Below are 24,008 nucleotides of genomic sequence, written 5' to 3' on the forward strand. Positions count from 1 at the left end.
AAGTAACAATAACAAGCGCAAAGTAACAATATTAAAAGTTTGGTTTATTAACTTTGTCTTAAAATTTTCAAAATTGCTTAATTTCCCACATATCTGCGTTTCAGTGGTCCACCCCAAAGGATTGATCACAGAAACATGTCAATAGTGTTACAACATTATACATGGTGCTAATATACTCTGAACAAGTTCAAACTCTGAGGAATATAAAAAACAGATATAACACATTTTATATCTTAAGTCTGTACTGTCAATTGTCACAGTAATATGGAGAAAACATAAAAGCATTTCTTAAGATTTGAGTTAACAGCAGTTTGATCAATGGCGTTAAGGCACTCAGATGTTTTAAAAGACAACATTTATCTTATCTTTGCATTTGGTTTGTGGCAAACTACAGTGTTTAAGAAAGTGTAACTTGAACTCCATCTTGTAGCTTTCACCAGAGGCCGATACATGATGGCATTGTGGGCAAACCAAATCAATAATAGACATACAAACAGAGATGAGTACAAGAGGTAACGCATACGCTGAAATTTTGTATAAAAAGATTACAGGTATAAAAGAAAACACCAGTGATTTAACTGTGCATCAGTAGGAATGATGGTCTGTAACTGTCGTATTTATACTGCATATATGCATCTAGCAAATAACATGTTAGTGTTCAATATGGCATCTGCTTTGTCCGTGGTTCTTTATATTGACATGCAAAGAAACTACGGCAAAACACAGTGATTCGTCATGTTATGTGACACGGTGAGGTTCCATGTGTTTTACGAAATGTGTTACAGTTCGGTATCATTATATTTCTGGGGGTTGTAGTAGCCTCTGCGGGTTTTATCAGCCATCTGCTGTCGATATTCTTCCTCATCATCATCTTCAGCGCGGTTATGAGTGCGGCTCTCGGAGTTTGAGCTGGAGCTGAATGAAACAAAGTTGAAATTATGAGTTTAAGAATGTAGCACAAGATACACATTTGACACAGCTAGAATGTTTCAAAACAGGGCTGTTATAGTTTTTTGCAATTTTGAGCTATTCTCATTTAATTTATTTGATTATTTTTTACATTATTATTAATATTATTTTTATTTCAGCCTTAGTTTTTGTTAATCTTCAATTGTTAATTTCAGTGCTATATTGTTAACTCAGTTTACATTCTCATATGTGACCCTGGACAACAAAACCAGACTTAAGTAGCACAGGAACATTTTAGTAATAACCAAAAATACATTGTAGGGGTAAAAATTATAGATTTTTCTTTTTGGCAAAAATTATTAGGATATTGAGTAAAGATCCTGTTCCATGAAGATATTTTATAAGTTTCCTACCCTAAATGTATAAAAACTTTCTTTTTGTGAGTAGATGTCCTGCTACAGTGCCTTCGAAAAATTGACCCTTAAGACTGGTTTTGTCGTCCAGGATCACATATTGCTAATTTTTTCAAAATAACAGTTAGGTCTATATTTTTATTCAATAAAAAAAATGATTTAGGCCTATATTTAATTTAATTTCAATTAACAGAGATGTTTTAGTAAACTATAAAAAACTTGTTTTTTCAAATCAACTTACCCAATAGGTTGGGGTCTATTTTGATTGGGTTTTGGTTTGTGAGGAACCGCATACATGTCCGGATGTTTCTGCGAGATCTCGAGCTGTTATACAAAGAGGAAAAAAGTTTATTTCAAAGTTAACAAAAGCTTATTTTTTTCCAATTTTCAAGAAAGAAAGTGTTGAATGTTCCAGTCTAAACTATTGTATTGATTTTGATATAATTTTTTTAAATCATATTTCATTCAAACAAAAAATACTTATAAATAAATACAATTCTTTCAATTCATTTTGTTACCCATGACAATTGGACTGATATTCTCTTCCAATTTATTTTTGATTAAATAAAAATTTAAACCAGATCAAAAATATTGTGTATTTTTCTACCAAAGTGTATGACAATTGAACAAAAAAATTAAATGGTTAAATATCATTGTAATGAAAAGGTCCTAGATTTTCATAAAAAAATGTAACCGCCCTAAAAATAGGCTCCATAATTTTCACGTGAAACATGAGCCAGACATTTCACATGCAAGTTAGAAGAATTTGTGCATGATGTGTTTGAATGAGACACAAACCCGTGCTTGTTCAGCCTCCTGTAGCTCAAGCATCCTTTTCGTTCGGGCCAGGTGATCCATCTGCTCAAAGGCCTTCACCTTTCCTATGAAGGAGCGATTGGCTGGGTCATTGGTAGGGTTATTAAAAGACGTGTCATCGGCAGGGGCCGACCTCATCGTGAAGCTGGGCTTCTGGGCTACAGGTGGCGGAAGAGGTTTGGTGCTCACGGGCACGTCGCTGCTTACTGTACTGCTGGATCGAGAATCAAAACTCCTAGAGTCTGCGGCGCGTGAAGTCGTCCTGACCTGCAGTGACAGGAGGAGTTTGGTTCTTAGTTCTGTAATGGTTTCACAGAATACTACAAGAAAGAGGAGGTAGATTGGAAGTGGATAGGAAAATAATAGGACCGCTTACTTTAGGTGGTTCTGGCACAAATGATGGTGGTGGACTCGGGTCTTGAAGCACCTCTCGACTTCCTGCTTTCTTGATACGGACTTGAGGAACAGGTATGGTTCTCTGCACGGGTGAAAAACGTGTTGATTTAATTGAAGTGTGTACAAATACACATGGGAGAAAACAGACCAAATAGTCATAAACACCATTATGCTGGAAAACTAATTTTAAAAGCTTGACCTGTAGAGGGCAGTGTGCCCAACACTTAACCTGAGTGGCTGACTGTTGTAGTAATTGAATTCCCACCAACCTTTGATTGCTCATTGCTGATAGGAATCATATAAATGATAATACAAGTTTGAAGAATGACAAGCACTTGTCATATAGTAAAAAGTGGGTTAGGCCTTATAAAACCCATTCCAAACTGTCATAAAGTGACAAACAGGATGTAACCATGCCACATGCAACAGGAATTACTTACAGACATAAACATATACTAACCTCCTCGCTAACAGGCTCGGATGAGCGGCTGATGGCTGACATCGGCTGTGGATCGTCGGTGGTCTCGTCCAGTTCGTTATCTGTATAGGCTCCGCCCTCATCGGCCGTGTCGTCATAATCGCTGGTCAGGCGACTGTCCATGCTCAGGTAGTCCGCGCCCATCGCCGACAGGTACGACATGCTGTCGTCATGAAGATCCAGGTCTTCCTCTGTTCCGTCAAGCTGAAAAAGGACAAAGGCTGATCACATCTCAATTCTCACAAACTTCTGACAATTTCACGTAGAAGAATGTTATTGTCGGATTTGCGTTTAAACAAATGCTTACTTTGCTCTCACAGATCCAGACGGATTTGTCTTGTTGTTCTTGTATGCTTTCCTTCAGGCTTCCGAACCAGGCGTCGTGAGCAGAGTTCAGTTCAATCGTAGCTGGACAAACAAACATTTATGTTAAAATATAATTAAAAACAGGTAAAAATTGTTTATCCCTGGGACTCAAACCCGAGACTAACCTGTGAAAAGGTGCTGGCATGTTTTCCGTAGTTTAACCGCTTGCTCATAAAGCTTGCGTGAACTGCGACTGGATCCTGGAACCAGACGGTTTCTCATGGCCTTCACACCCTGCTTGCTGTCGGGGTTCATGAAGATGACAATTGGATACCACTGGGTGTAATTCAGGGTGTCGACAGCCTTGGGTGTGACATCGAGCAGAGCGTGTAGATCCTTGAAACAAGAAAAAAGGTGTTTGTTTTGTAAAACAAATCAGTAGAATGACAGAAAAATTCAATAAACATTTACCTGTTCAATAATCTGACGGATAGTGTTGAGTCGGACCACACCAGATGATTTCTCTGTGCCTGCATCTTTAGGCTCAGTTTCTGTCAATGCAATCATGTGGAGATATTAATGCATGCTTGCTATGCATATTTAAAACTTCTATAGGTGATAAATAGCTTACTTGCTACAACAAATTCATTTGGAAGTTCATTGGCAAGTTTATCATTGGCCGCATCTGCGATTGGGCCGAATATAACGACAGGTCGTCTAAAGCCAGCTGGTGAGAGAGAATGACAGGAAAGAATGACTTACATAAAATGTTAAACTGAGAGAATTCTGAGGTATTTTTAAAACTAAATATTAAAAATATACTTTTTATTTTACATAATACATAAAAGGCATCAGAATATTTCAATATGCGAGCAAAATGCATGTAAACTTGGGCCACAAATTGTTGCAAAACTATTTATATCCAATTTAAAATAAATGATTATTATTTAGTAAATTAATTCAAATTAAATTAAATGTAATGTAAGATTTAAAAATTAAAAATTAAAAAATTCTATAAAATCATATAACTGTCTTAAAAATATGACAATTAAAATATATATTTAAAATGTATATAAAAAATATTAAAGAATATTCTGAGCAACAAAGAATAAAAGTCACTGAATGTAACATTGCATGTTATCCGCACCTTCTCGCAGAACCACTCTCTCATAAGCTGGGAAGCGTGTAGTGACGGGTGCAGCGCTGAGATCCTCCCTGCTCTTGCGAAGATCTTTTTTCTTAGCTGCCCTTTGACCCCTGAGTCTCCAAAAGTCCCCTCTGTCATTGCCCGCCCCTTTCTGCGCATTCTGAACATTTGCCATCTGTTCCGCTCTAAAAGTATGCAAATGCAAAAATTAATTGCAAAAAAACTCTGTATTGTAAACCAAATTCTACACAATCTTGCAATTCTCTCACCTGCTTTTGCTTGGTATGATGCCCTTCTCCCGCAGCTGGTTGTCTTTGTCCATGCGAATGGCGAGGTAGTTGCCCAGCTTTCCGTCATACAGGGTGTCCACCACTTTAAATATCTCACCTCTGGAGAAGGTCAAGCTCTGAGGAAGCTCCTTTTCATATTCAAAATGGGTTCTGATGAAGAAGTTATCTCCTCGCCCGGACGCCAGGATGTCTTTATAAACTACGGAAACACAAGTGAGCTTATTTACATGTGCATTAAGATCCAGCAGATTCTTAATAAAAGACGAGTAGATCATAAACTGTAAACTCAGTTATTTGACTGTACGGAGGTGTTTTAATGTACCATCAGGTTTGCTTTGAGCCAAGATGGTCACATCTTCTCCTTTTGGAATCTCCAATAAATAAAGGACTGCATCTTCTCGGATCAAGCCTCGGAAATCTGTAGTATTGACCTGCAACACATTTGGCATGATCAGTTCATCATGCATGACAGATGAAGCCACATAACAATTACACATGTACATCTAGTGCATTTGAGACATTTGTAGCACCTTCACAATCTGGTCACCAGCGAGGAGTCCCTCAATCTCGGCAGGACTGTCCTCCTGAACGCTTGCTATAAAAATACCCACGTCGTTACCGCCAGCCAGACGAAGGCCAACGCTGTCACCCTTTTGGAAGCGCACCATCACTGTGTTGGGGCTGTGAGATACTTTCCATTACAATCAAAGGATGCCAAACTATGACATCATTAAAGAAAGATGTCAAGGAATTAAAAACTATGGCCGAAATGATACGTTAAAAAAGTAATCCAGTACAAACCCATATATTTCCAGGTCTTCGGGACTAGGCTGCAGTGGGACCTTTGGCTTAGGTCTGGTTTTAACTGGAACGCTTACTTTTGGAGCAGGCACCGGTGCTGTTTTAAAAACATAAAACTCAATGTTCAAATCAACTTGGTTAAAACGCCAACAACTATAAAACTGTTTCGTTTCTAATTTCTTTGAATTTTCAAACAAATTTGATGAAATTTTTCAGAATTCAATGCAGTGTGGTGGTATTGTGGGTACCTGGTGACTCACTACGAGGGTCCTCCTCTTCAGGTGGAGGCGGCAGCTCCGCTGGTGCTGCTCGGAACGGAGTCGGCATGGCTCCCATTTTAGCCAGTCTATTAGGAGGTTCATCTCTAATGACAAAACGTTAAAGTAGTTACTACTTAAACACTGCTTGTTTCTTAATACCTTTAAAAAAACAATAGAAACTGTACTAACTTTTACATTTTTTATTGCGCCTCACTATACTTTCCAGCAACCAATTGAGTAGCATGACAAAGTGCAAACTCAAAACAAGCTCAGTGGTTTTCCTTGTGCAGCGAATTTATGTTTTCCATTATAGTAGTAAAATAAATATTTAGTTAAATACAGGCTGTTTCTTACGGAAAATGCTAAAATAAAATAAACTAAGAGGAATAAATATTAAAATAATTTTATCTTAAAGGGATGGTTCAACCAAAAATTTAATTTCTGTCATCATATACTTATTCTCAGATTGTTCCAAACCTGTATAAATGTCTTCATTCTGCTAACCACAAACAAAGATATTAAGAAGAATGTCATAACCACACAGATCTTATCCCACATTGATGCCCGTAGTATTTTTATTCCCTAAAAATAGTGTAAGTAGGCAGTAAGTAGGGCACGAGATCTATTTGGTTATTGATATTTTTCCAAATATTTTCCCTTGTGTTCAGCAGAACAAACTAACGTATGCAGTTTTGGAACAATCTGACGGTGAGTAAATGATGACAGAATTTTGAGAATGACAGAATGATGTCCCTTATCTCTATCCCCTAATGTAGCTATACTGTGAACTAATATGATTAATGATTTTTTTTAATATACTATTATTATTATTTCTATCTCATATTAGCTTTAACATAGTTTCCTTATTAACAGTAACTTGGCAACTAGTAACTACATGATCAGTATGAAAGCAGTTTGATAGCAGACCCGACAGTAGTTTACTATGAGTGAATTGGCCAGCCTCATACAAACATTTCAGGAAATGCTGGTACCATTATTACCTGCTTTTATCTTGTAACCTCTCATTCGAGGAGTGTGAGGAGAGGTCTGAATGATGGCCCCGCCTCTCTTCCACAGGAGAATACGAGTGATACGACTCGATCTCTGAGATATCTGCAAATACACACGTACACAAACCACACATGTCCATCAAAATGGAATAACAGTAAACACCTTATGAATAACAGTGAGAGTGGATGACTGTGCCACTTAGAGAGGTGTAACTTCTGTAGACTGACTGAGTCTGAGGGTGGAGAAGTAAACACATTGAACCTGAGGTATTTAAGGCACAGTCACACTACAGAGGGAACCTCAACGGGCAACACCCTGTCCTGGCTGCTTCTTCATCTAAATCCAGTCACTTACAAAGCAATGTCAAACCTCAACAGACTGCACATTCATGTCTGTGTGTTAGTTACAGAAATCCACTCACCATCTATTTCAGAGTCACTGTCTGCCATGGGTGGGACTCTGATGAGCACATGACTGCGATCCCTTTGGACCACAAGCTGCAGCTTACCACGAGACTTCTCGATCAACTTCCCAGCATCGCTGAGGGAAAGATTCTCTGTGACTGTACCATTTATCTGAGACAAAAGAAGTATTAATGAATAACCAAGTAAGAGATTAATGTGCATACAGTAATTTTAGATTTCAGATTGACATTTGATTAATTGGGCAATTACCTTCAGAATAATGTCACCTTCTTCTAGTTTCCCCTCTTTTGATGCCAGGCCCGTATTTGTTGTCTCTTTGATGAACAACTGACTGCCCAAACGAAGGCCATATTCTGGACACATATGGTAAAACCGAATGTTAGAGATTGGACTATAAAATGAAACTAAATCACCAACTTTAACCAAACAGACAAATGAAAATATGCATCATTAGCCGTCATATTATATCAGAATCTACAAACCATCATTGGGGCGATTCTTCAGAAGAGTAACACTGAGGGGCTTATCCAAAGGTTCACGCCGCTGTGGTGGGGGGGGTGAGGGTGAGCGGTCCAATCGGTCTCGACTGTTACTCCTCTTGACTGCCTCAGCCTGGCGAGGATCGTACTTCCGGCGGTCTTGTTCGCTGGCCAAATTCTCTCTGCTATAGCGACAAGTCGGTTCCGGCTTGTACTGTGTATCTGGACTGTGCGATCTGTCCAGCGTCCGATCGCTGCGGTATCGCCTGTCTGGACTCCGGTCTCTGTCCAGATTGTGTTCGCTACGATAGCGCCGATCGGGACTGTAGTTGCGGTCCAGTGTCCGATCACTTCGGTCACGTCTCTCTGGACTGTGGTCGCGATCGAGCACATGCTCACTTCGATAACGGCGATCTGGGCTACGCTCGCGGTCCAGTATTCGTCCTCTGCTACCATCTCGTCTGTACGGTCTGTCTGGGCTCATGCCTCGCTCTGTGGTCCTACCTCGCCCGCGATCATAGTCACGGTCGTGTTCATCTGCATAGCCTCCTCTGCCTCGTTCTGGACTGGCGTCGCGATCAGGGTAGCTGCGTACGCTGTAAATGCTGTGTCGGTCCTGGTCGTAGTCTTCATTGTAGTCGCCGCTAAAGACACGGTCGTCCTGTGACGGGCCGCGTTTAAGCACGCTGACTGGGATTTTTCTAGCCCTCTTTATTGTCTGCATAAGAGCGTTAAAAAATGTATTTAATCAATATCTTGGTCGTGATTTTAACATCCACAATACAGACAGACTTTAAAAACTAATGCAGTTAAAAAGTAAATGTCAAAATTCGTAAAAAAAGTTACACTTACAATTTTGGCTACTTTGCCACACTTGCGGAGAGTCTGTACTGCAAAGGAGTGTGGGACTCCATCCATGGGCACAGTGTTCACCAGCATCACAATGTCATTTACACTGCACAGAATATAAAACAAATACCATAAAGGGATGAAAAATTACAACTCTGTCACCATTTACTCATTCTCAGATTGTTCCAAACCTATATGCATTTCTTCGTTCTGCTGAACACAAAGGAAGATATTTGGAGGAATGTCAGGAACCAAACAGATCTCATCCCCCATTTACTGCCATAGTAGGGAACATTATGTCATCATAGTCAATGGTGGCCGAGAGCTGTTCTGTTACAAGCATTCTTCCAAATATCTTTCACTGTGTTCATCGGAAGAAAGAAATTCATGCAGATTTGGAACGCCTCGAGACAGGGTAAATGATGACAGATTATTTTTGGGTGAACTGGCACTAACAGCGCCTGTGTTTATAAATGTAGCATAACTCACAAAAGCAAGCCGTCTGCAGGACCCCCCTGCAGCACATCAGACACGACAATTGACATTTCTCCGCTTTCTTCGTTTGGGTTGTCCCGTCCCCCAGATACAGCAATTCCAAACCCCATTTTAGAGTCCTAAATCAAATAAAAAAATCCTCAATTTTTTTTATCTTTTGATGGGGACACTGCAGTAGTCCGTAACTAACAACATTAAAACACTTTTGTATATAGATGACCATTTAACAAAACAGGATTTAGATTTTCCTGCATTTGTATATGACTTCTGGAGGATAGGCAATTATTTGATTCAATTCTCCAGCATACCTACAAAACTAAAGAGAGGGATGCTGTAATGTCTTGTGTACAGTTAGAGAGTAGTGATATCGCAGATGTGTATGACTGTGACAGCTGAATAATTCTGATGAGATTTCAATCCTCCCTCCACACTAGACAATCACAGCTCAGCTGTCTGTGTGTACAGCATTAGTCTCTTTTAACCAGATGGCCCAGTGAAAGAGATATACGGAGAGAGAGAGATAGAGAGGGGGAGAGAGAGAGAGAGAGAGAGAGAGAGACAGAAAGATGGAGAGAGATTGTTTTGTTCCCTGTTGTTTTTGTGACACGTGATGTTTCCCCACGTGATGTTAAAATGCAAGAGCTTGTAATTTTATTGTAAAAATGTATTTACCAATAGGGCCAGGTAAAATTTTTTTTAGTTTCATTTAAGGAAACAATATCGATTAAGGAAAGGCACGAATCGATTCTTAATGGATGAGCTTTACTTTACAGCCACCATGAAACGGAAGTTGTGATTGACTTCTTTTCTGTATCGTGACAAGTGTCCGAGTGGAAAGGCTTCTGAAATTAGAAACAAAATGTAGGGCGGGGCTTTATTTTGCCCTTTCTTTTTTATTGGTGTGTTTTAAGGCCTGGAGAGGAGCGCTAAAAATGACAGCAATTGGACAGTCAGTATAGTCCTACCTCTTTTTTGTTGCTTACATCACATGGTGAAGAGTTGTTGTTGAGAAGGGCAGAGGAGCTTAACGTTTTTGATTAAAGATTTAAGTTGTGCACGGATAAATCATTTATAATAATCACTACAACTCTGTGTAACACAATTAGAATGTTCCTGTTTGATTACATGGTGAATAAGTATGTGAGTATCTGTATTTCGCCTCGTGTCCTGACGATGTCGCCATCACTCACGCTGATATTTATGGGCCTATTATGAATGTTGAAATCGGTTTAATTTAGTTGTTATGAATTTAAAAATACAATTTTGGTTACCCAAGTGTAAATAGAAAGCGCTCTACTGTTAAAGTGAATGTGAAAATCTCTAACATATCGGAGTAGGAGGGTTTCAGTTATCAGCATATATATATTTAATTATGGATTCCATGTCTCCATAACTAGTATTTTAATCTAAGTACTAATAACTCATCGATATTTAATCAAATCGAAACTGAATCGAACCATATCAATTAAAATCGAATTGCAATTTGTTTGAAAATCCCAGCCATATTCACCATTATATGCACTTATAAAATATAATTTTGATTTGGCTCAAAGACACTCATTTAATCGTAATTGCTTAGAAAAACACTACTTTATCGAGTTAGAAGGTATCATTCATCATGCCTCTAGCATAAACACTGGAGGATGAGATACATGCCAAAGTTTAGTCAATAATCAACTAACAAACACCAAAGCAACGCAAGTTTCAATCAGATTCATAAATCAAACTCAAGCTTTAGATATTTAACATATGGTGTACTCACCCGCTGTAGGGTCACAGTGTACTGCTCCCACACAGTCTCCTCCATGACTTGGTTCTGAAACAGTATGAACAGGCTGATATGTGAGACAATGGTGGACAGAATCAAGTTACAGCAGATAGCAGTGATCTATCAGGTGAAATCTGCAGTGCTGGTGCTGCCAGAGTGAAAAACTATATGGCTGTTTGTCATAGCACGAACCGACAGAGAATCTGAACAAAATACAGAAATACAGTACAGAATTTATCTATAGATATGCGTTTATAACACTATACTTTGTACTATATTACCTTTGCATCAAATTACAAATCTTTTTTTGTGGTCTCCCATTCACCGCTATAAAAGTTAACCCAACTATTTACCCAACTATAACGACTTTTGCTGCTTGAGGAACCCGGAAACCTGATAAGGTCCATTATAGATACAGTATGCTTTGTATATATTCAGACCTCAAATATTGCAAAGATAACATATTCACTTTTAAGAAATACAATTCTTGTATATAGGAAACGTTTTTTTTAAGTGATAACCTCTATTTTTTTTTGTCAGTCTTTCACATTGCTGTTGGATGACTTTCTGTCACTCCTGAGGTTTTGGTTGAAATTCAACAAAGACTGGACTGGAATGACTGTCGATTCATCCAAATTGCCCTGAGCTTGCAAACATTACTGTGAACATACATTAACCCGTCTGGTCACAACACCAGCATATCTGTATGAAGGTCTCCAAACTTCTCATCAATTGTTTTTGTTTGACTAAAAATAAGCAGTTCTAGCACAGCTGACCGGCCACCAAACAACAGTAAACCCTGAGCCCTGAGGTGAGTGCACTAAAGAGGTTTTGTTCAATTTACATGCGATTAGGGTGTTAAATGGACATTACAATAAAATTATGAATGGTTCACAAAACTTAAAATATCTGAAGGCTTCAATAAAATCTCTTGAGAAAAAAGGAAATGATTCAATGTTTGACACCTTTAAAAAGGCCCACCTCAATTATTATAAAGGATTTTAAAAGGATCCCTATTGAGTTTAACTGTCACACAATGTAATTTAGAGCTCTGTTAAAGCCTCTACCTCTTCACCCACCAGCGCTCACATACACAAACACGGACTGATTATGATTGTTGCTCTTTAATCTTCTCAACCAAACATGCAGCCAACTATTGCCCTAAATAATTCTCATCCCAGTTTCCACAACTCCCCCTTCACATCTCATGCACCTGGGTCATTCTCACGAAACCACTGAAACATCATGGCAGTAAAGATTTAAATTATAAAACATACAATTCGGGAACAAAAAATATCACAATTAAGATAAGTGTCTTCTGTACCTGGGAAAAAAAACATATTTGTTTTCAAAGGAATGGATTATTTACGCATGTTTTTGCTTTTTTGGCTGTTATTATCAACCAAACACGATGCAATTCCGCGATAAAACATATATTTTCCTTGTTTATCAGAGGTTTTGCCTAAACAGTCAGTGCTGTGTGTGAATTAAATGTTGTAATAAAAAAAAAAAAAAAAGAGTAAAATTAATACATTCTGAAAAAAACTTGGATGTTCTACTATAGAGCTCCGTGGGTCACGTGACCCATTTTCTTTACACCACCATACTGAAATGAATGTTGCAAGCATTTCAAAGCAACAGAGTTCACCGTGCACTTTAATTCAAAAGACAAAGATATGTAGCAAAACTTAATAGATTAAACATAACAAGTCCCTAAAATGCTCCCTGGGTACTTTTGACATGAATCAATAAAGCAGTAATACTCAAATTTGGCTGAGAGTTCCTTTTTCCTGCCAAGTTTAGCCCCAACTCTGATAAAACACACCTGAACAAGCTTACCAAAGTTTTCAAGAACATGTCGCGTTCGACTTAATGCGGGAGTGCGCAGATTGCTTGGCGTATGACATTAAAGAACTGCGATCGCGAATAGCTGTTTAGGTGTGTTTTATCAGAGTAAGTGCTGAACTCTGAAAGCCTACAAAAGCCTGGAGAGGTACAAGTGGAAGCAGTCACATTTTTTTTATTAAACCTGCTTTGTCTTCATTGGAAGGGTGAGTAGACTGTGTTGTTAGCTGACGTAATCGACTCTGGCTGTCCTTGTTTGTATAGCCAGCATAGCTAAATCGCTGTGAGTAACTTTATAGAAGACATCATTCACTAAAAATAAAAATAAGTGATTTCCCCTTTGCCTTCAACCACCTGCGCTGGCATCCTGGTGCACAGCAACTGTACAGCATGTTGAAATAGTAAGATCTAAACAGTCTGGTTTTAAATTATGTTTTGACCACTGTCGATATCAATGCTACAGCTGCTCTAGCGCTCTCCTGAATGCCAAAATGGCCGAGTTTAGATTGCGTGACGTCAACCTCTGGAGCTCTATACGTTCTTAAATGACATAAAATAACAAAACATGATAGACAGAATATATATTGTTTAGTAAAAATGAAGAAGAAGCGAAAGAAAGTAGTGTCCATGACTGATATTCTCATCCTCCTTAACATTTGAAAAAGACATACACAAATATATTTCATTAAGTTTAATTGTATGTGAAGAAACACATCTATAGTACCTTTCAAATGGCTGACAAATTAACAGATTACTTAGTTTTTCTAGTTAAAAACGTGATATTCTCTTGTCACGCCGTATACACAACCTTTTTCCATTCTCATTAGAGGTAAAGGTAGTTTTCAGTATACATTTTTACATGTATAATTTTGTATTAAAATATAATTCATAAATGTGTTAATATGTAGAATTATTAAGAACTTGCTTAGGGATTATGGCGTCACTTGCTATGTGATTTGCAGTTTTAATGGTTGCGGTAATTCTAAATTTGAAGGCATTTAAAAAATATGTTTTTGTTAAATTGTCAATAAACGTTTCAAAATGAATGCCTTTTAAACATGTCATACCTAGTTTTAAATGAATAAAGAGAACATTTGATGTAACAGGTGTTTTGTAATGGATGTAATGGATTTATCACACAATTTTGTTAGCATTTCTAATAGATAAGAATTATTGCTCTATTTTGACCTTTTTCACATGTTTACAAGCGACCAACATAAAAAGTTTCCTTAACAATTGTAAGAATGCTTTCTGCATTTTTTTTCCACATTACCTCAATTACATACATAAATTGATGATGAAATCAAACAGACACCAAATATAACACAATCCTATAGTCTAAAGGTAATTAATTACAATCAATCAGAATTGTTCAGATGCCTGAATGAACGGCCTGTTGATGTTTACATCCCCACCAAATACTACACCATTCTGTTAGCATCGGTCCTTTCGTCTAATCATTAACTCACAGTTTGCTGTTGAAAATGAGGCATTTGGCAATTAAAAACTTACCCTTATTAACAAATTAAACTAAAAGTTATACAATGAAAGACATTAACAGGTGAAGCTGTGCGCTTACGATGCCCTGGAGAATGCGAATGGCCTTGATGGTGTGTGCCCATTTTCTGTGCAGCGAGAGAACGGTCTTCATATTGTCACCTCTCCCGTGAACACAATGTCTCTGACCCAAAGCGCAGCACCCTCCAACACAATGCATCTGTCTGCCTTTGACGTAACACTGATGCTGCTGGCCTACATAATCGCACAAATCCCACTCTCCACACCGACCCACCGCACAAAAAATGTCTGCTGCAGTGGCATTAAATTAAAATTCCATTTAAAACTCATCAAGTGATACAGCTTTATCTAGGTTGACATTAAAAGCTTCTTGTGGCTTACGGAAAGCACACAGAACCTTTGCAGCGATGTTATGCCAAAGCTGATGCTTTTGGATTGGGATCTCTTTCTACATAATGAGTTTTTGGTTAGATTAGCAGATTTCATCATTTTAATTATAATTTAGAAGGATTATGGGGTTCGGAGTATCTAAGCATCGCTATATGATAAGTGGAATGCCATATAGAATAGAAGAACACATAGTACTGTCAAAGTCCGTTGGGCGGTATTAAATGAAAGGGCATAATGACTCTTTCATCTATTATGTCTTCTTAACTCAGACTCAAATGTAAAATGGGATTCAAATGTGGCATATGATGAGCTGCCCTCATTTCTCAATAATGTGGTAACCAGAAGGGATTACCTGAGAACAACGTCAAATAATTGATTTCTCCCGGTCACTGAACAAGTACTGCTGTGTTCTACAACTCCACAGGTACATGAGCTATCAGACAGACCGTCCTTAGAACAGCACCAAAGATTTTGAGTGAATAAGGACTTGATTTAGTCATCATCTTTCAAGAGGCATTCTTAAAATAACCAGAATACTTCGGATTGATCTCACAAATCACAGAACTATTATTTATTATATATTATTATTGTTATTAACACTGTGTCACACAGGACACAATAAGGTTTCTTTTTCAACTACCCAAATATCTGGCTTTAGATGCACTTAGCTTACTTCATTCATCTACAATCATGTCAGGTTAAAGGGTAGATATGTGCTGTATGCTTACTAAACAATTAAGAATTTCCAGGAATTCTACCACTCATCAAAACAAACGTACAATGAAGGCATGAAACAAAACATAGACCTTCCTGAAACTCCGTAAATTAATCATAACATCCGATCTACTGCAGAGTTTGAAAAACACAAAACACCAAACATAGCCCTTCAGTAAAGCAAGATAAAACATTCCTCAGTAATAAAAATAATAGGATTTGATTCAATAAAGCAGCGCAGAGCCAAACAACCATATGGTACTATATTCAGTGTGCTGTTATAAAGAAGGGGTACAGTTTGTCCAGACAGTATTCCCTCAATGCATTATAGATAATCAGCTTTAACTGTCTCTTTGTCCACTCAAACTGACTTAAATCAGTGACCCATAATAGGCTCTAACTGAGAATCACATCATATAAAATTCAAGTCAAATATTTAAGACTCACTTATCACAGAGGGTTCAAACAAGACTTGTGTTACATCAAGCAATCAAGAAAGTTAAGAAATTGATATTTAAATGTGAATATTATATTGAAAAGAAAAGGAAATAACAATAGAATTTCAATAGAAATTCACTTTCAGATGTATCGTCTTGTTATAATTTGTCATATTTTAGGAGTGGTGTGGTGGTCCCTCTGCTGGTAATTCCAGGCGCTATTTAAGACGATGTCAACTTCATTCCTTGCGTAACATATTACACTGCGTATTGAAGTACTTCAAAAGGAGCATTTATTGAGGTAAATTCATTAACCTGACTCGTGATGGAATATTACAAAAAGTGGTAACACAACTTAACAAACTGTTTCATATTTCAATATGTACAACTACCGAATTCGTTGAATGCGCTCTATATTAGTAAAGCGCTAAATGATGACAATTATTTCATTATAGCGGCAGCAGGTGGTTGAAACTTATATGCAACGCAAACCTACAATATAATTACTGATATAAATGTATTTACTGATCCCTGAAACTACTAATAATTCAACTGAAGAAGTTTTAATAGTACTTACATGAAAATACGCCTCAACATTTCTGTGTAAAAACAGCCGTCTATCCACAAGCACGGGCATCTTGTGAACTATAGGTTTAACGTTACCCTAATGCTACCGACAAAAAAAAGAAATAAGATGCTTATTTAAATTTAACAGTTAGCTCCAGAGTTAGTTTCCGCGGTTTAGGCTTTCATGGAGTAGTTAGAGCTAAAAACTAATACGTAGCGCCTAAACCATTCAAACTCCATTGTACTGTAAATCCCGACCGTACCAATAAGTATGAGAGGGGGAACCTTTTGTGATAGGCAGAGTAATATAAGCTAAACATCTATCCTTTAGAAAACTATTAACAAATGATTCACGCCTATACTTGTTCAGCATCTCGTAATGGTTCAATATGTTTTGAGCAACAATAACAACAATAAATGCTATATTTATTTCAATGATTTCTCGGTCCCTGTGCAGTTAAATGGATGGCTCCAAAATCCCTTGGATCATGAATATTAATTAGGCCGCGCAAGGGTTGCCTAGTAACCCTCCTAGAACGTCTAGACTCGTACTTAATATTCATAAGCAAATTCTTCAACATACAAGAACATGTAAAAATCATGATGGCTCTTTGTCTGACAAAAATGTAACTTAAAAAATTACTTTAAATTATATAAATGTACATTTACTAGAAAAACACACTGGACACTGCAATGGCAAGTCTTAAACAAGTTTGCATTTGCAAGACAAACAAGTAAAAAATAAATTGACATTTAAACTAAATTTCCTATTTAAAAATAGGTTTTAATAGACGCAAGTCCTTGTTTAAATAGAAAATATGCAGGTGTTAAACAATTAGTGTGTTTCCTTTTTTTTAAGAGAAAAATGTGTTAAGTTCAATACCTGTTTAATTGCTGGATAGCTTAGAGCAGAAAGGCGGTGTAGGCAGAAATACTGAGCTTCGTTGGTCAAAGAAAACCTCTTCCAGCTGGATCCGTTTGCCCGGAATAACTCAATTTGGATGGACTGGTCACTGTAAAGATAACATCTTGTAAAACACACAATCTTAAATCATATAAAACATGTATTGTGACCTGTCCATCATGCATCAATATATGATCCTGCATTTAAAAGAGAACACAACTAGAAGAGTTGAATTAGGTCAAATCAGAGATCTCAGGTGCTCTAAAAGAAATGCACAACCAAAGGAAAATTCTTAATAATTCAAAGCTAAAAGGCTGAAGATAAATATGGGATTATATATATATATATACACACACACTCACACACACTGTAGGTGAAATTTATAAGGCAAGATGGACCATTCCACAATTCCTGATCACATATCATATTTTGACATACTTTCTATTATCCTAAAATAAATAAAAAAAATACCACAAAGTTTCCACTATTTACTTAAAACACTTAAATATGTTGATTCCTGGTTTGTCTCAATTGTTTCTCGTAAATAACTGAGATAAACCAACATTGATTAACATGAAGGCAAGAATAATGTTTGAAAGATGGTAATATTCAGTGAATAATGGTTCAAATGTAAGCATCATTTTCACACAAAGCTATAGATGGTTTCATCTTAACAACAAAAACAAATGATACTGCCCATGCGCACTTTGTGACCCCAACTGAACTTCCGGTACACATTCACAAACAATAGAGTGCCTGTAGATTACTTATGGTAACAATCAAAAGAAACGGGGAATAACCATTAATTGGCTGAACTAGTCTCTCCAATATTTTGAATTTAGACTCTGATATGAAGCTCATCCACTGTCAGTGTACCATACAGTTTGTTTAAATGCGATCGAACTACATGACCCATTAAAAAAAAAATGTATAAAGTGAACATAAATCATAAATTCAACAAATCGTTTCTTATACAGTAAAATAATTATATTAAATAATATCAACATTCATTTCATATAAATAGTTGTTACTAGACACTAGCCAAACACAAACTGGAAGTTACCTGGGGGTCAGGCGCGATGAAGCGATCTATAGACTGGCTCCAAAAACATGAAATATAGCATACTGGTTTATTTTAAAATGAAACACAGCATGCATATGGAGCACAGCACACAAGTTATATATTTATGGAACTAGTAACTCTGGTACTAGTTCGTTATATGAGAAAGTGTAAACATGTACAGGTTTGAAAAAGATAGGATGCAAGTGACAAAATGACATAAAATGTATTATTTAACACTTTAACAGATGAGATAGTAAAGCTAAAGTGTAGATTATGTTACACAACAAATAACTGCCCTGGAGAAAGAAACAAAGGTTCCTCATACAGAAAACTAAGTTTACATTTTCTGATTGCACAGCAGTCAACATCATTTAAAAAAAGTATGCTCCTCAAAGAAAAATTGCTTTCATGATCCTCAACTGGTAGAACACAATGTTTAGCAATGCCAAGGTCATGGGTTCATTCCCTAGGCTACTATACTCATCCAGTAAAACTTCAACACACTGCAAGTCTGCAATATGGTTAAATATATTCGGATACATCCAACGTTTAGCCATCAACACAACATTATAGATTTACAAGAACTAAGCCAGCCATAAACAAACAACATCAACTTCATGGCCTCATGCATTTCCGCCATCTTCTACACAACTCACCCTGAGGGTCTCCATAACCTCCGGCCAGGCGGTAACAACTCCCGTTTATTAAGAGGTGCGATCCCGGCGGCTGCTTGCAGGATGGTGATGAACTTCTTGTACTTCATTTTTTTAACGTTTTCTGGTTCTCACTCGTTCCTTAGAACTACCAAGATCTCAGCGACGTCCAATCACCCAATTCACTATATTCCAGACGATGCATTGGAATAACCTCATTTACAAAAGTTAAATGATTCAACATCAGATGCACTAGCTCCACATTACACAGATTTCTGCCCGTCTGTAGAATCCAATAGATGCCCATTTCGTTCTTCTCGTTGGACAAGAGGAGAGGGAAAAAGAGAGAAAACACAACAACCACGTTGGGGTTGCTGCCACAGCATCAGTCTTACATAATTCTGGAGCTCTAACATTAGTCTAATGAAAACGCTGTGAGGGGGGATAATTGTGGTACAGAGCCGTGACAGATCATGAATGCACCATGGCCCGTTTTTCTGTAATCCTCAGTCACTGCCTGGTTAAACTCCACCCATCCGTACCCACCAGTACAAATGCTTCATCCTCTCATAAAAAGACCAGTCCATGCACAATTTCCTCCAAACGTCAATGCACGTTCCCATGGCAGTGGCATTGAGCAACCAGGCCACTCCTCCATCTAATGTGAGACCAGAGGGATGAAACTGTCATCCAATGGTTTGCACATCTGGATTACACTGAGGAGGAGACTGAACTGCCAAAGTGTAGGAGCTCTAAAATCCTTGTCATGCTCCAAAAAATCTAAAGCCCCTTAATGAAATGATCTATTTTTAGGTCCGGTTACAAGCATCCACTCTGTTTAATCATGCATGAGCTGCGTTTTGATAAAACGTGTTATGACAGAGACGCTCTGGTGAGGTTAAACACAGCAGTAAATGGTATATAAACCTCAAAACGTTCGATAGTCATCATAAACTGACAAACCATTAGTATTAATAGAAGTGAAGTAGGCCTGTACATGAATTCAAAGAGTAAGGAAAATCTATATTTGAGAATGTCAAAATATACTTCATATTACCTTTAAATATATAACATATGCTTAATGTACTGAAGACCGTTTCAATGTAATTACTGAAAAACTTTTAAAGAATTTTAAGACAAAAATGTGATTCTGGGGACCACAATTTGGAGTTTTCGTTTTCTCGTAGACATTACAAAGCTTCTACATTGTACAAGCTGAGGAGTATCTTATATTTATTTAACCAAACCAACCCCATTAAAGATGAAAGGTATTTTAGTAGTTTATCATAACATGCGCAGTTACAGCATGCTGAAACCTGTTCCACACGTCAGGAGGAGTGTTGTAACCTTTACATTTCCACAGACATGCCGGTATATGTCTTTTAACACTGCAAAAGCTCTGAACAATCACAATCATATCGTATTCATTAAGAGTTGCATTAAAGATGAAAACACAGCTAGAATAAAGGATTTAATTGTTAAAAGAACCGGTTCATAGCGGGAACGGAACGATTAATAGCATTCAGTTCTGTTAACAGTTCATGCGTTTCCTCTACTCGCTCTCATTGATCTGCATATAAAAAATACACTGTTGCAACAACGTGTAATACGTATGCCAAAGTTACATTTTGCGTGCGTATCTGCATCGCAGCTACTGAAACAAAATAAATGTTTTGAGTTGTGAGTGCAGCATGACCATGGGTTTCTGATTCACAAATGATCAACTCTTATGTATCACACTTATATGAAGAGGCTAACTTTCTGCATTTGTCAGAATTACTGAAATATGATCCAATTCTTCAAATTCCGCTCTTTCAACATTTGTCCTTACAAATTTCAAAGCCTGAAATAAAGCTAAAAAACATTGCGGTTGTATGTTGTAAGACTGTCCACTTGTATCATTGAGAAACAACAGCATTGTTTGTTTAGTATTTTTGTACATTATATAACCCTTTATACAGAAGCATGGCCTCTATATGTTATTATAAAGTTCAGTTTCCCATTGATAATTATTTAGATTCCTGTCTGTAACTTTGATAGGCAAGATAAAGTGTATTTGGCTAGTTATGTTCCTAAAGAAGCCAAATAAAACAGAGACCATTATAATACTGTCTTATTTACTTTCAGACTGCTGAACAAAATGGACTTTCATCCTCCACTGTAAAGCGACACAAAAGCTAGAGTACTTAGACCCTGGAACATTCAGTACATTCACCGTTGGTCAGGGCAGGCCTGACAAAAGTGATCATTCGTCACTGTTCTTATTCACAGTCTAGATATAGACACTAATATGTTACATCATGGAGTTAAAAATGCCTCTAAACACATCGTAAGTCAGCTCAAGTGGATTTAAAATCTTAACATCACACATAACTACCAAACATAAGCTCTGCATTCTGCTCAATCTTTTGGGTTTATATAAAATGACAAAGAACAATGCTTTAAGCCTTGCATTAATGTCTTGAGGGGGTTCACAGGTACAGGATTTTGTGTTTACATGTATTTTAACTATTGTTAAAGTTTTCTAATGCTTTTACGTAAGAGCTGGGCACTGTAAGCAGACAAGTCATCCACCATGTGTTCGACTAAAGCAGAATCCCGGTTTATAAAATGCAATGAATGCACGCTTCTCTTCCTACCAGATGCATAATTAATCAGAAAATAAATCATGTCACATTTAACTCACACCATCAGCATCACAGCTTCATGGAAAAAAGGATATTCTTGTAGCCATAATGTGAGGTAGTGGATTAAGGAAGCTTTGGACAAAATAACTTTTTATAAAAACAAACGGAAGCTTTTATGTGAAAAAGCAGAAGCTTTTATTCCAGATTCATTTACTTTCCAGACAGAAACTTTCCTTATAAGGGAAGGTGATCTAATCTCACTCTGCACAACCACTCCTGCCTTCACTCGAGTCATATAATACTGTGACTCAACCACTTCGCACACCTGTACTCTGAAGTATAGGAGTATGTGGAGGATAAGAGGGGCGTGACACAAAGCATGGTTTCATGTTGGTTTCATGTATCTTTATAACAATTGGTCAAAAGACAGACAGATCTCATAAGTTAAATGTGCTCTTATATTGTAAAGCTTATATTTAAATCATTTTTGTTTACCATTTAAAAGCATGCAGGTAATATCCGTCAATTTGCAATAGTTAAAAAAATATCTTGTTACCAAAAAAGGAAATAGTTGTCTGTAGTGGAACTAATTCATTGTATTAATCACACACGTATAGGCTAGTACATAATACACTAACACTAAAACATATACACGCGATTGAATTTATGTTAGTGGTCTTAAAATCATTTGATCAAAAGGTTTATGCATTACAGCTTGAAAAACATTTATCAAACTAATTGTACCTACATATAAATATCATACTGATGACTGGACAGTAAAGGAAAAGGATAGTGTGCAGTGTTTAATAAACATACAAGTGGTTTCCATCAGCTGTTTACCATTAAAACCATAACAAACTTTCTTCTTGTAGTATGTTTTGGGTCTTATTCCAACAGGTTTTTAATGGTGTTACTGTGTGTTTGGTCCCATCTGTCAGATAATATCCCCACCAATGGAACCCAAAACATTACCAGTAGACCATTATAGTTTCCTTAGAATCAACACAATTCCCAATTATAATTTCTGTAATGATTTCTATATTTTAGCAGGGACAGAATGCAACCTCTCTAACGCATTGAGCCCACGCAATCTGAAGATACCAAAATATAAGATGGCTTTGATTTGTTTAAGCTTTTTATCACCATACTTCTGTATGTTAGGCATAAATGTCAAGAAATTCATATTGCAACAATGACCTTCACGAGGAAAAAAACAAGTCCTTTTTCCAGACAAAACCTCAGTGTAGTTGCAAAATTGTAGAACAATACATTTTGTGAGACAAAGTAATAAACGGACCAAGATAAGTAGCTTTTACTCTGATTTACTGTAGGCCTGTATGCTCGAAAAACGCCGCAAAATACAGACGAGCTACATTCAATGAGTATATTAATAAAGGCCCTTTACTCAAATAAGAAGAATTGTAATAATATACGAGCAAAATGTTGCTGTCTCATATTTGTCTGACGTTACAGCAGGTTTTTATTAGTCACCTCAGTAAACAATGGACAACCGAAACCAGAAACATTAAAACAGACGATACACAGAGAAATAGAAGTCCTTCAATGTGAAAGTACTTACCGTCAGACTGACCGACACCGAAGCTCTCATAGAGACACACAACACTCCGTGTGACCTACAAATTCCTAAACTTTAAAACGAGAGCGATTGTAATCTGTTTTGTGTACAATCCCAGGTTTCCTGAAACTTCCAGGTATGGGCGTGTCTATGACCGCGCAGGTGAGCCCAACAGCGCATTCCCAAACCACGTGACCACAAAGGACATTACGTTTCATGAAGTACACACGTTTTCGTCTACATCCAAAGCACATTGCTTTGAAGTTGAATAATAAAGTTATGATTTTGGACACGTTCGAAGGTTCTGTGGTTAACGTCACCACGTTACCACGGTGGGGAATTTGTCCGCACTTTGTAGATCACATGGTCTAATATTGTCGAGTAGTACAATTACATTTATTTATTTTAAGTATGGATTGAGGACTCTCCGTGGCTACTCTAGGCTGGTCTACACTTGTATCTTACATATCATCTATAGTATAAAATAGCTACATGTTTTGTTGTGAGGAAATATGATTCTAATCCCACTTCCAAAGAATGTGTCAAAAAAACAAGATGGTGCAATATACATTTATAATGTATTTGAGAATACTTAAATAGATAGCACATGTTTAAAAGTCAAACAGTACAACTCTGATACCTAAAGATCACGTACAGTAGGTCTATACACAAATAAGCTGTATTACATTGTTCTGCCATAGCAGGTTAACCACATACGACATACACAAGTTTTCATGCGATTCAGATGTATTTCATTATGAATTTACTACAGTCTACAATTTGGGAGTTGACGTTCCAAACCTGAAATATACTGATACAGCACCCCCTAGTGGATGCTATATTTACTCAAAGGGAAAAAGTTTAATGCAGT

General features: G+C 37.2%; 1 protein-coding gene across 2 annotated transcripts; it reads right to left on the minus strand.

Moving 5' to 3' along the window:
* Window positions 1–23: 23 nt before the first annotated feature.
* On the minus strand, window positions 24–23,278 carry tjp2a (tight junction protein 2a (zona occludens 2)). 2 transcript variants are annotated; one of them, XM_056736701.1, is made up of 24 exons: window positions 23,141–23,278; window positions 17,198–17,327; window positions 10,838–10,891; window positions 9,070–9,194; window positions 8,584–8,686; window positions 7,735–8,449; window positions 7,502–7,605; window positions 7,249–7,402; window positions 6,818–6,929; window positions 5,805–5,920; window positions 5,557–5,653; window positions 5,286–5,436; window positions 5,078–5,186; window positions 4,735–4,954; window positions 4,466–4,650; window positions 3,950–4,045; window positions 3,790–3,869; window positions 3,504–3,714; window positions 3,320–3,420; window positions 2,995–3,216; window positions 2,515–2,616; window positions 2,121–2,405; window positions 1,564–1,646; window positions 24–915 (listed from the first exon to the last, which is right to left on the minus strand). In XM_056736701.1, exons 3-24 carry the CDS (start codon window positions 10,880–10,882, stop codon window positions 780–782), a joined length of 3,552 nt encoding a protein of 1,183 aa, XP_056592679.1. In that variant the 5' UTR covers window positions 10,883–10,891; window positions 17,198–17,327; window positions 23,141–23,278; the 3' UTR covers window positions 24–779. The 2 variants fall into 2 exon arrangements, with proteins under 2 accessions (XP_056592679.1, XP_056592678.1); XM_056736700.1 differs by lacking the exons at window positions 17,198–17,327; window positions 23,141–23,278 and adding an exon at window positions 16,325–16,517.
* Between the last annotated feature and the right edge of the window lie 730 nt (window positions 23,279–24,008).

Source organism: Triplophysa dalaica, chromosome 22 (assembly GCF_015846415.1).
Source record: "Triplophysa dalaica isolate WHDGS20190420 chromosome 22, ASM1584641v1, whole genome shotgun sequence".
NCBI classification, from domain to species: Eukaryota; Metazoa; Chordata; class Actinopteri; order Cypriniformes; family Nemacheilidae; genus Triplophysa; species Triplophysa dalaica.